The following is a 13,037-nucleotide window of genomic DNA, read 5'->3' as shown; positions in this document are numbered from 1 at the left end:
GTGCACAGACATGTTGTCCCAAGAGCAGTTCCCAGAGGCATTCTAGTTGACTTAGCCAGAAGGCCAACAAGATTGGTGAGGAACTGCATGCCAGAAAGTGAGCTGCAACACAGTCTGAAAGACTGAGATACTATGGTGATAGGTCCTGTAGGTATATGATAGGTAGATCAGACAGTAAGCAGTTACAGTACATATTCCCCCTCTGCATCAACCCTGTTCTGCTAGCCAGTGGGTAACAATGTTCCATGGCAAGCTCCGCTGTCTAGCACCACTGTTCATGATAAATTTCAGAGTAGCAGCCGTGTTAGTCTGTATTAGCAAAAAGCAAAGGAGTACTTGTGGCACCTTAGAGACTAACAAATTTATTAGAGCATAAGCTTTCGTAAGCTACAGCTCACTTCATAGGATGCATCTGCATCCGATGAAGTGAGCTGTAGCTCACGAAAGCTTATGCTCAAATAAATGTGTTAGTCTCCAAGGTGCCACAAGTACTCCTTTTCTTTTTGTTCATGATAAACACACTCTAACTTTGTCCTCTGCAAGTGCAAAGACCAAGCCTTTGGCTCCTGTGCAAGTGCACAAGGAAGAGAAAGAACACCTTGCACCACTCTCTTCCAAACACCTTGTGAACCCAAGCAGAGCTAGACACAATCTACTTCACAGACAGATTAGCCAGCCCTGGGGATGTCCCCACTCCACTCGGAAACTGTCAGGAATTTTGGGAAGGCCTCAAGTCTATCTAGGACAGGATGCATGGCCAAACTAGATCTCTATCTAAAAGTAATATGCAAGTATATCAATATTTTAGCTGTTTGATTGATTACCATTAACACTTCCTTAGCAAGTATGTTTTACAAGGTGTTTACCATCTAATCCACAAATATGAACTGTTCCATCTTGAGAGTCTACTTTGGTGTTAAAAATGACTTCAGGATGACCCCTTTGGTAGATATTTTGAAATTTAGAGCTCTGAACCATGCTGTTCTGATATCAAGTTGCTTAAAATTCTGACTGAATGCTGCCCTGTCTCTAAAAGAATTAGTATTCCTGTAATTGCTGATGGCGGGTCTTCACATCTCCCTTGCCTTAGGACTCATCACTGCACAAAAGCTAGAATATTTCAGAGTCACAGTAGAACACATGGAAACAATTTCAGAAGTTCATGTACATATTTTAAAAGGAAGTATTAATACAGATTGAAACACAACAGGAAGGGGTTTACCTGGCAGGGCAGTCATGTATGTTGCAGGACTGATAACTAACCACTGGCTTCTGACGGTCTTCACATAATGATTCATTCACTTTTTGGTCTTCGGAATTCACACACTGCAGCCTTCTGAAGTGGGTTCCTGAATTCCCACAGGTAGCAGAGCAAGGCCTCCACTCAGCATATTCCCATTTATAGTCTGTCACTAGGAGAAGAAATGCAAATGAAAATTAGTGAGAGAAACCATTATAGATAGTAACTGTGTAACAACTGTGTTTGTGTTACAGCAGTTTCCGTGAGACAGAAGCCGCCATGCTCGTTGTGGAAAAAATCTTAGTTCCTGTCTAACATGTAAGGTCAAATTCTGCCATCAGGTATGCACATGAACCTCCCAAGGAAGTCAATAGGATCAGTGTGTGTGCAGAAGGACAGAATTTGCTCACAGTAGGAACTGATGAATCTCTTTAAAGGCTTTCATAGCATTCTTTATATAGTGAGCATTAAAAAAGGAAATGGTAAATAATGCTCTCCATGTTTCTTGCTGTTCTGTAAAGAGCCAATTCTGTATAGAGCTTATCAATACTCCAGACCCCTTGCATAATTTCAAGATTTAAGAGAATCTTGCCTGGTATAAACTACAGAAAATGCACCTAATGCATAAATAATTAGCCACTAAAGCATATGGCAAGATGAAAAAGGATTTTTTTTTTTTTTTTGGAAAAAAGAACCCACTATATTAAAGACTGGTCATCTCCAACAATTATAGCCCTTATGTTTGATCACAATTCCAAATGAGTTCCTTTCCACACACTCTCCCCCCCCCCGGTTTTTTGACACTTGGTAAAAGATGAAGTACTATGCAATGCTGACAGATTTTTATATGATTACAGAAGGAGTCAGATTTTTCTGTAATAACCAAGAATAATTGATAGCTACCAGCTGTATCCACAGCCTCAGTCCAACAGCACATACTGAATTCTTTAACTCATTGTTTTTCAGTGTTTCCTAATTACTTCTGGGTTTCTTAAAATAATACCAAAGGGCTTTTTTCAAAGCAGAAATGGTTAAATTTACTGGCTGAACAGTGATGGAGAAACTGTATTGTTTGTTTCAGAGTAACAGCCGTGTTAGTCTGTATTCGCAAAAAGAACAGGAGGACTTGTGGCACCTTAGAGACTAACCAATTTATTTGAGCATGAGCTTTCGTGAGCTACAGCTACATCCGATGAAGTGAGCTGTAGCTCACGAAAGCTTATGCTCAAATAAATTGGTTAGTCTCTAAGGTGCCATAAGTACTTCTTTTCTTTTTGTATTGTTTGTTTAACTATGATGCCACTGTGCAGCAGTGCCTTCAGTATGCCTACTGTACAAAAACCACCAATGAAGTCCTCACATTTTCAAAAAGGTTTGGATACATAAATGATGAACCATCCACATGTGCAATTCTCAAAATCAAAGCTCATGACTGAAAAAAAATCCCCAGTAAAAATACTGACCAATATGAATATGAAATGTATTGGTAAACAAACAAAATGCAGGCAGACAAAAGACACCAGATGCCATATACTTAACTAGATCTATACGCAGAACTCCACTAGCTTCAATAACATACACACTTATGGACTGAGGGCAGGATATGACCCTCACATGTAATGTTTTCTAATAGTTTTAATAAATTAATACTTAGCTTTACTTTTAATTTCAGATTTGTCATCAATAGGCCATATTTTGACCACGGATACATTTCTAGTAAAATCACTACACTGTAGTAATCAGATAACTCTGGCTCTGATCCTGCAAGCACTTACATACTAAAGTAGTCCTCATTCACATACACAGTCTAGTGGCAGTCATTGGACTACTCCTGCTTATTGAAGTAAAGGATTGCAGGATCACACATTATATCTTCTGTTGATCTTTTGTCCATAAACAGTAAGCCAAATCATATTGCTATCTGTAAAATATGAGCAAGGCCCTTTATTTCTGATTTTTATGTTGTTTAAAATTCCTCAGGAATTTATCAGTGTTTCTAATAAAAATTTAAAAACAGGTGAAAATCAGTGCAAAAAATGAACGTCACAGTTTTCTACATAAATATCAGAATTATTAGGGGATAGGAGGACAACAAAACAGCAACAAATGGAGAAAAGTAAGAGTACTTCCAACCCAGCTTCCCACTCCAGAATGAGAGATGGCTGCTTGGTAACCTGTATGGACCCCAGGGATTCCCAGAGGGAGAGATGGCGACTGGTAACCTGTGCAGCCCAGATAATTGACCTGCCATCTCTCTTTCCAGAACAGGCCTAGAAGCAGAAGAGGTGGAGGAGGCCAGGGTGCCATCTCACACTGCCTTCTCCACCTCTTCTGCTTTCAGGCTCACTCCAGAAGGAGAGATGGCAGCCCAGAATTACTTGAACTGCTTAGGTTACCAAGTCACCATCTTCCCTTCTGGAGCAGAGAGCCGGCTCTGGAGTTCCTGCCCTTCTTTTTTTGAGGAGCTGAGCACTGACATATACATACATACGCCTACATATACACATACCTCTACCTAATGTAATGTACTGGATTTTTTTTTAACATAATCAGTATTCTCATGTTCTTGAGTGGTCCAAAATTCAGGTGAAAATTGGTAAAAAAAATCCATAATATCTTTTGTAAACCATGGGGGTTGTTGGTTAAAAAAAATCAGTAAAAACTGAAAATGAAAGGCCTTGTACATGAGATATATGATAAATAACTGATTCCAATTTTCAAAAACATTTGCTTTTAAAATCCCTTTAGAATTCTCCTGTTATTGAGTTATTGGGTGAGAATTTCAAAAATGTCTAAAAGGGAGGCAGGTACCTAACTCCCAAACTTTCAATGGGACTTGGGTACATAGCTTTCTTAGGTGCTTTTCAAAATCACACTCCCTACTCTTATTATTTATTATTCAATATGAATGAATTATAGGGCACATTGAAGACTTATGAACTTCACAATAAAGTGTTTGCAGATGGGGTCTACTCTCCTGTAAGCACGTATGTAAGATATCTCTCTAATACCCTCTCTCTCTCAGGCCCCATTCCTATGCTCTGTAGCTGAATGACGCTAATGGGGCTCTGTACATGCACATATCACAATGCAGGATCAGGGCCTTACTGGTTACTCTTAAAAATTTAAAATAGCTTAAAATTTAACATTGCCTTGGTATCTTCAGTATTTTCCAGGTATGACCTACAGTAAATACAGAGTAGTATAGTAATACAGCCAGTACTGAGGTTACCCTATCTATGTATTAAAGGCAAACTGGTAAATTTAAGGGAAACCCCTGGAATAGATTTAACATCATATTACCAATGAAATGTTAATATTCTAATTAATATCTTTTCATACACATTCTAAATCATCTAATATTTACAATCTTTATCCCCAAAACAATTTTGCTAGTCAGATAGTACTATCAAGATGATAATATATATGGCCTGTTGAAGCAGAAGTTTGTGTATGATTGGCCTGATTTAATATCTGTGTAACATATCAAGTCACTGAATTGAGCAGTATTATCTTAGCTTTTTGATGACATACTATAAAATAAATTAATAAAATAAGCATTCACATCAAATTCAAGGCCTTGATCCTGCAAACATGTATGCACCTGCTTAACTTTAACTGATTGAAATGGGACTACTCACATAGATAAAGTTGAGTATAAACATTAGTGTTTACAGAACTGGGGGCTTAATACTTTATATATAAAAATAAGCAATAGAGCAATAAAATTCTCAAAACATTAGGGAGAAATATTATTAAAAGGTAAGAATTTTTCATAGAACTTTCAACAAACCTTCCTTCTTGACATTTACCCAAACAGACAATGGCTTTACATTAGCTGAAGTGTGACATCTGTATTGTCCAGCAAATTGACCAGACACAGTGTTCACCTCTAGGATACGTCCCCCAACCAAGGCTCTATATACCAAGTCTTCAACTTCCTCAACCGGACGATTCCTGAAGAACCAACGAATCATGTTTCTGTGATTAGGATGCACTGGACAACCTAGAAATAAATGGAATTTTAGTATTTTTTCTAAGTTTAATGTATATATTGTGATATCTGTGTTTTCTATTTGTGCACAGGTGTGTGGAAGCTTCCCGCAGTATAAGTAAAAAGAGGGGTATGTATTAATTTACAAAAGTCTGAGGTAAGGCAAAACTAGTCTCAAGTGCTCCCAGGTGAGCTATCTTCCACATAAGCTAAAGTGGAGGCTCTTTTGTATATTTGCCACAATAATTTACATTCTCCCTCCACTTTAAGTGAGAGTTTATTATGTTCTTTACGAACCATAGGTGAAACCCTGATCCCATTTAAGTCAATGGTAAAACTCCCATTGACTTTGACGGAGTCAGGATTTCATTCCAAGACTGTGAACCATGTTTAAACGTGGCTTAAATGTTGCTGCATACCACTTTATAGAAACAGAAAAGAATGGAAACAGACATATTAGTTTAGATGGAGAACTCAAAATCAAGTCTACAGTCCAGGTGGATCTCTCACAGTTTTCAAGGGCAGCTCAAAGAAAAACTTCACTATTCAGTCCAGTGATGATTCATTTAGATAGACCCTATGATACGGAGAGTTACCATTTTAAAAACAGTTTTTGAAAAATTCCTTATATAAAAATTAGACTCCATCATTTCTTACTTTCTCCCACCTCAGTAAAAATCTGGGAGAGCAAATAGCATGTCCTGATGGCTAAAAAATCAGGGCTCTGACAAACCAAGGCAGAAGTAAAGACCATGACCCATAGGAAAATTGGAAGAACCCTCAATATTTCAACAGGAATGTGGTGAACCCCTCAGAATGACAAAATTTGGCTGAAAACAATACATCGGTTTAGCATGCAATCACGATATATTGGCACAGCTATATTTACATGCAGGATCTACACTAAATAGCAAGATGGTTGTGAGCAACTAAGAACCAACAAAATAAAATCACTTATATGTCTGTTATATCTTTATTGTTCCTCCTCCAGTTTTGTTTCTATATTTTTAAGTTTTAAAAATCAGTCCTGAACTACTATTGCCTTTGTTTGTCAGGTGGTACAATTTTTAACAGCAGTTTTGATAATGTTGGAGAATTCACTGCGGACCATAACACAGCACCCTGGCTTCTTCCATCACAATGCACCACAGTTGGGGCAGTGTAGAATGTGGTGATGAGGCAGCGTTTCGGGACATCCTCCAGTTCCTGATTGCAGATGTTTCTCAAGAGATAAAAATAGATACTTCTAGGGTTTTAGTCTTTGTGATGGGGCCATCCTAATCATGTCCTTTCCATTTTAATAAAATTATTACTAACAAAACTTTTAATTCTAACAAGAATGAAGCCAAGGCAACATACCTATCCTTAGCAGATCACCACGTATCACACTAATATTTGTACCAATTCCAGATGCCATCATGACACGCTTCCTCCTGCTACCTTTTGTTGATACAGTGTTAGTCTCTGGAAACTTTTGTTCTGGAAAACAATGCATTATAATACTTGATAAAAATATTTACAAGGATGATTTTGATCAAATTGTCCAATGTTCTATTTAGGAAAAGGAAGAATTACAGTATTTTGGAACTCTTTAGGACCATCATCTTGTACATTAATGCACCGGAACACAAAAACCATCTCTCTTTCTTTTGGAGGCTTTTCAGAGTAACATTTGTAACTGACTCTCTTTCAAAATTTCATCTTTTAACAGAACAACCTTGTTATCCTTCCACTGTAATAAAAGATTTAGCAAAACTTTGGCCTTGTTTATTGTTTCTCATGACAATGCCATTTATCATTTCATTATCAGACATTCATATAAAGCAATTTTTAAAAACCCTCTCAGTGGAGTCAGGTCAACTCCTTGGTTCCTTCTGATGGAAATATGACAAATTGTTAAAATAATAAAAAGAAATCTCTTAAAAATCTGCTCTGCCTGGTAGAGGTTGCATAATATGGATGAAATTATATGCCTGTCAGTATAGTACCTTCTTTTTTCACATTAATGCCAGAATAACTGCTAAAAACATGGTCAATCTGTCAATAACCCATGTCAGGATTAAATATTTCTCCAAACACATCCCTATACATTCTAAGAACAACACTTTATAACCACAATGGTTTGTCATTGCTTATGAATGATGAACTATGATTTAACACTTACCGAATAAGTAAAGGACAGATGTGGCTACTGCTTTTCCAAGAGCACTGGTTGCTGTGCAAGTATATGTTCCTGCATTTTCAAATGAAACATTCTGCAGAAATAAGGACCCATTCAAAAGCAAGAAAGAATTGTTTCGTAGGGATTCTTTCTTCTGAAGCCATGTTACTTTCGGTTGGGGAACACCTTAAAAAGGCAAATAATAAAAATGCTGATTACCTTATATAAATCTTGGGTTTTATCTTTTGCACTGCTGCCCTTCACTGTAGTATCTAAGTGCCTTGAGTTCTAATGTCATTTTTCAGACAGCGCAATCTAAAACAACAACAGTTTTAACAAAATAAGCACATTTTTGCATTCACAACAAAATATCCTCAAATGGCTAGTTCTCATTTATCATACTCAGTTCTAGTAGTACTTCAGCACAGAGCAGCAATGAAAGGTTAAGCACTCTGGGGATGCTAACAGAACGGCTTTACAAATGATTGTCAATCCTTAGAAAGTAATATATTACAATTTAAGGGCCTAAGCTCTATACCAATGTTCAAGTGATTATTCCCACTGGATGACATGAGACTGCTCACATGAATAAGGACAACTCATGTAAAGCTTTGCAGGACAAATCACAGGATAAAATAAAGTTACAACATTTAAAAAACAAAAGCAGAGAAAGAGAGAGTAATTAGGAGGCATAATATACACCTGGGGTGAAATATACACATATTTACACATGAGATTTGAGAATAGATGGGGTCAATGTGTACCAAGAATACAAGAAGGCTGTTCCATATGACAAGAGCTGCAGAGATTATTTATATCAGCAGCATGTGAAGGGATAGAGAGGGGAACAGTCTGACATAGAACCTCAATCATTAACATTCTTATTTGTTGTGCTGCAGAAGGCTAACTGTATTCTAGTTGCTTTTTAATTAAAATTCTGTCATCTTTCCTATTATAACCATTAAGTTCCAAGAATTCACTCTTGTCTGATACTTGACATCCCAACTGTCAAACTATGAATTTTTTTCTTTTAAAGGAGTGATGTTTGTCAATCAAATAGCATTATCAATACTGGATGCTTTCTAAAGTTTCTCCTATCCCCAAACATCTGCCTTTAAATGGAAATTTTGCAAGCCATTAATTCCAGCACATTAAAAGCACTTTGTTGCTGGCTCTTCATGCCTGCTGCTGGATCAGGGGTATTCTTCTGAAGTCCCAAAGGTCCAGTGAAATCACACTGAATCACTCTGTCATATCTGGCACAATGGCCAACCCGAGAGGGGCACTAAGCATGATGCATATGAAGAAGCTAAATTGTCTTCTGCACAGTGTTTTCTTGCCTAAAAACACTTATCATTGGCCATTTAAGGATCTATAATGGGTGGACCTACCTGATTATGTGGGACATTTGGAAATATTAACCATATTGAATGCTAATTCAGCCCCCTTTCTTCACAGATCATTGTGTGGTATTGCTTTACAGATTATGTCTTCATGATGTGGAATGGCCCTTAAGAAGAACTTTAACAATTCAATCACTGGCTTAGTACTTTCAATGCACACCTCACATTTTTCCTCCAGTTTAATAGAAACCAGATATATTTTTTGGATTCAGCTATTTCACTGAAGGAAAATGTTCCTCACACCAATTTGTCTAGAAAGCCACCAGACAGAAACACTCTACCACATTATCAGATATTAAAGCTAGACAATTTAGCAACTAGTAAAAGTGTTTTTAGGTTCAAAAGATTGTGTACCACTGAACAAAACAGCACAAAAGAAGCTATGGTCTGTAGAGTGCACAAGTGTCCAAAATCAGAAGTTATCTTTCTACTTTTCCAGAAGAAGTTTTACACCATTTTGAGAAATCCTGCTGGGATTAGGAAGAGCTCCTGTTTTAAGTGTCCTTTTTGTAATTAACTCAGACTTTCTGGCTAACATAAATCCTTCTCAGATAATAATGGGCCTGCAATGGGCCAGTCTAAATCAGAGACAGTGTTATTTGTTTGATTCACTAAGCCCTATGGGACATTGCCCTCAACACAGCATGCACCCACACACACACACATCCCCCCATCCAAACTATACCAAATTCCTAGGTTTATCTGTATTCTTAATTTAAATAAAATATAAACCACAAAGTGCAGTCTAAGCTTTCTTACAAGGTAGTCTTGTTTCTACGGTTTCTCCCTGTGAGGTCGCTCTGACCCTGCTCCTCGTTCTTTCCAACTCTCATTGGGTACATCTACATAGAGAGTGGTAGCCTGTGGCAGCAAGTCTCAGAGCCAGGTTAACAGACTTGGGCTGCCAGGGCTTGGGCTACCGTGCTAAAAATAGCTATGGATTTGTTGTGACGTGGGCTTTGAAGCCTAGGGAGGGGAGTAGATTTCAGAGCCCAGGCCACAACGTCTAAGCCTTTTTTGGGCCTGTACTGGAGCAAGTGAGCTCCCCCGACCTGGGCTCCAAAATAAACAAGGAGTCTGAAGAACAGTCCTGCCTCTTCCAGCAGGTCCCAAACCCCACCACCTGTCACACCCCCTTTGTAAATCAACTGGAATTATTAGTAAATAATCCTTCTTTCTGCTTCAACGGCCTCTGTGAATTTATGCCCGGTGAAGACTAGCAAGCAGTACTGCCCATGCTGGGAGATGGGCCGAGTTCCTCAAGCGAATAAAGATTGAAGCGCTGGTTTTTCAGACCCTGCCCCTGACAAGGAGGATGGGGCTAAGGAGTAAACAAAGCTTCATGTGGCTGTTTTGCAGTTTACCCCCATCAGAAATGCACAATTATCCTTAAATCTGCTCCGTAATGTCACCATGAGGGGAAAAATATGAAGAAAATCTAACGTCTTTAAAAATGTAATCTAATCTGGGACAACGAACACTATTATGAATTAATCATGATTGTATGGTTATTACATGGTATCACTACAGTGAAGAGCTGAGGTTGTTTGAATTCCTTTACTGCTCATTTCCATGCCTCAATATGTTTGGATTTCTTTTAAGGTTAACCTTAGCTCTGAATTTCCTGGGATGATAATATTTGTTTTGCAGATAACTGCAATGTATTTTACCTTAAATTACTGAATGATACTTGCGTGCATGTTGTGTTTTTATCTGGAAATTGATAATAATTAAGCTTACCTCTGATACAGAGTTTGTTTATATTACATTTAGTTCAGTTGGCCTCCTTGAGGCCATTCTGGGGCTCTTCCCCTAGTTTTTGCATTTAATATTCTTTTTTCGTTTCCCCCAATCTTCTTATTAACTGAAAAATGATCCTTCTGTGAGTGGGGCTGAGGGCTACTGGGCTATTTGGTTAAGGGTGGTTGGATTTGCCCTTGGGCTGTCTTTCTCGTTCTTTTAAACATTGAGTGGCAGCACCTGCATTACAGCCAAGCCAACTGCAGTAAAGACATTCCCGTAGGGCAGAGGTTCTCAGCCTATGGGCTGCTTGTGGCTCAATCAACACACAGCTATGGCCCATAAGACATCCTCGGGGCCATACAGGTAGTCGATATAGTGTGTGGATGTGGCCCACAATAACACATAGAGAGCTGCATACGCAGCCTACGGTGGTAAATAGGTTGAGAATCACTGCCTTAGGGTATATCTACACAGCAAAGAAAAACCCGCGGCTGGCCTGTGCCAGCCAACTCGGGCTCACAGGGCTCAGGCTGTGGGACTGTTTCATTGCTATGTAGGCTTCTGGGCTCAGGCTGGAGCCCAGGCTCTAGTTTCCAAATCCTGCTATGTCTCTGTCATACTATTCTGGCGGTGACCAGAGGCCATAGAGGACATGGAGCAGGGCAGGGCAGTGCAGGGCCAGTGTATGCTGCTGTGCTCCACCATTCAGAGCAGCCCATAGGCTGCAAAGTCAGATTACTGTAAATTAGAGCAGCCCCATACTCCATTCCTTGGTGCAGCCCAGAATCTGGGAAGCATAAGGATGGCACAAAGCTTTCCAGGCTGTGCCTTATGAGATGTGTATCCAGAGACATGAAGCAGTCTGTCCAGAAATTGGTTTTTATTGTATGATGCTTTCAGGTCTGGAGATATGCATCCTACAAATGGATTAAAGAAACAAAAGAAAAATATAAAGCAACCCTTTGAACTGCTCCTTTACTTTCTCATAGTGTCCCCTGGCCACTCTTTGCTCTTGGGTATGGAAGCATGCACATTGTAAGCTGTTTTGCACCCCTTCAGTTTATCTGTATGTTCATGCTTCCACTGACAGATCTATTTCTGCCCTGCCTCTCACTCAAGACACTGAGTTCTTGCACACACTGTGATTTCTCAAATTCCTAACAGTAGAAACTCTGACTTTTGGAAAATACTCTCGAAAAACTATTTTTAGAAGTGCATTTACCTTTTGCATGTAGTCTACATTCAACAGTGCCTTAAATACAACCCTTTCTCTCAAGATTACACACAGTGCCAGAGCCAATTCAAACCTCATTTTTACACTTTTGTTGATTAGCCTTTCATTATGTAGCTTCCCTCTAATTTGACTTCAAAAACTACACCATATTTAATACGAATGCGCTGAGATATTACTTTTATTTTTGCTTTTGTGCTGCATAACGAACGAACTATCATCAGGTCTTGTGAACAGCGGGGCAAGGCATACTGATTTCTCCCATTCCTCCCGTGACAGGGCTCTTACAGTACTACTTTAAGAAGCAATGAATCAGCTGCCCAGAGGATTGTTCACATACTCAGGATGTGGTACACAGCATGGCATAGAAATCAAGAGCTGCCTTTCCTAGAAAGAATAGTTAAGGCTTGTGTTTTACCCTTTAAAAGCTCATGTAAATAAGCTTTAAAAGTTATTATAAATATTAAGAAGGTTTCTTTGCCAAACTAGTAATAGGACTATGTGGAGGTTTTCCCTCTTAGCAGTGACAAATTGAACAGAAGCCAAAATGTTATGTAATCCTATTTGCTTAAGTAGGACTTAAGCAGTACCTAGCCCTCTGCACAGGAGTGAATTTCACCCTGTGGATCTGATTCTCATTTTCACAAAGGGCCATTAACTCGGCCTTCAAAAAAGCATAAATTATATTTACTCCCGTTTAGGGCCCCTTTACATTCCCAGAATGGTGTGAAGCAGGGGTGGGCAAACTTTTTGGCCCGAGGGCCACACCAGGGTTGCAAAACTGTATGGAGGGCCAGGTAGGGAAGGCTGTGCCTCCCCAAACAGCCTGGCCCCCGCCTCCTATACGCCCCCTCCCACTTTCCACCCCCTGACTGCCCCCCTCAGAACCCCTAACCCATCCAACCCCCCTGCTCCCTGTCCCCTGATTGCCCCGACCCCTATCCACACCCCCACCTCCTGACAGCCCACCCAGGACTTCCACCCCCTATCGAATGCCCTCTGCTCCTTGTCCCCTGACTGCCCTCTCCTGGGACCCTCTGCCCCTAACTGCCCCCCGGGATCCCACCCCCCCTGCTCCCTGTCCCCTGACCACCCCCCCGACCTCTATCCACACCTGCGCCCCCTGACAGGCCCCCCGGGACTCCCCTCACAACCTTCCCTGTTCCCCGTCCCCTGACTGCCCCCCCAGAACCTGCACCCCATCCAACCGCCCCCTGCTCCCTGACTGCCCCCCGGGACCCTCTGCCCCCTTACCCAACCCCCCT

At 40.0% G+C, this 13,037-nt stretch overlaps 1 protein-coding gene across 1 annotated transcript in view; it reads right to left on the bottom strand.

The window, feature by feature from the left end:
• Positions 1 to 13,037, bottom strand: part of ADAMTSL3 (ADAMTS like 3) — a 274,919-nt gene that overhangs the window by 8,058 nt on the left and 253,824 nt on the right. The window contains exons 24-27 of the mRNA XM_077828139.1: positions 7,399 to 7,581; positions 6,594 to 6,713; positions 5,034 to 5,246; positions 1,223 to 1,406 (exon numbers count right to left, since the gene is read on the bottom strand). Coding sequence (XP_077684265.1) covers positions 1,223 to 1,406; positions 5,034 to 5,246; positions 6,594 to 6,713; positions 7,399 to 7,581 — 700 coding nt within the window. The remainder of the gene's footprint in view (positions 1 to 1,222; positions 1,407 to 5,033; positions 5,247 to 6,593; positions 6,714 to 7,398; positions 7,582 to 13,037) is intronic.

The sequence above is a fragment of the Eretmochelys imbricata genome, chromosome 10 (genome assembly GCF_965152235.1).
Source record: "Eretmochelys imbricata isolate rEreImb1 chromosome 10, rEreImb1.hap1, whole genome shotgun sequence".
NCBI lineage: Eukaryota > Metazoa > Chordata > Testudines > Cheloniidae > Eretmochelys > Eretmochelys imbricata.
This window is presented reverse-complemented; position numbering and strand designations above follow the sequence as displayed.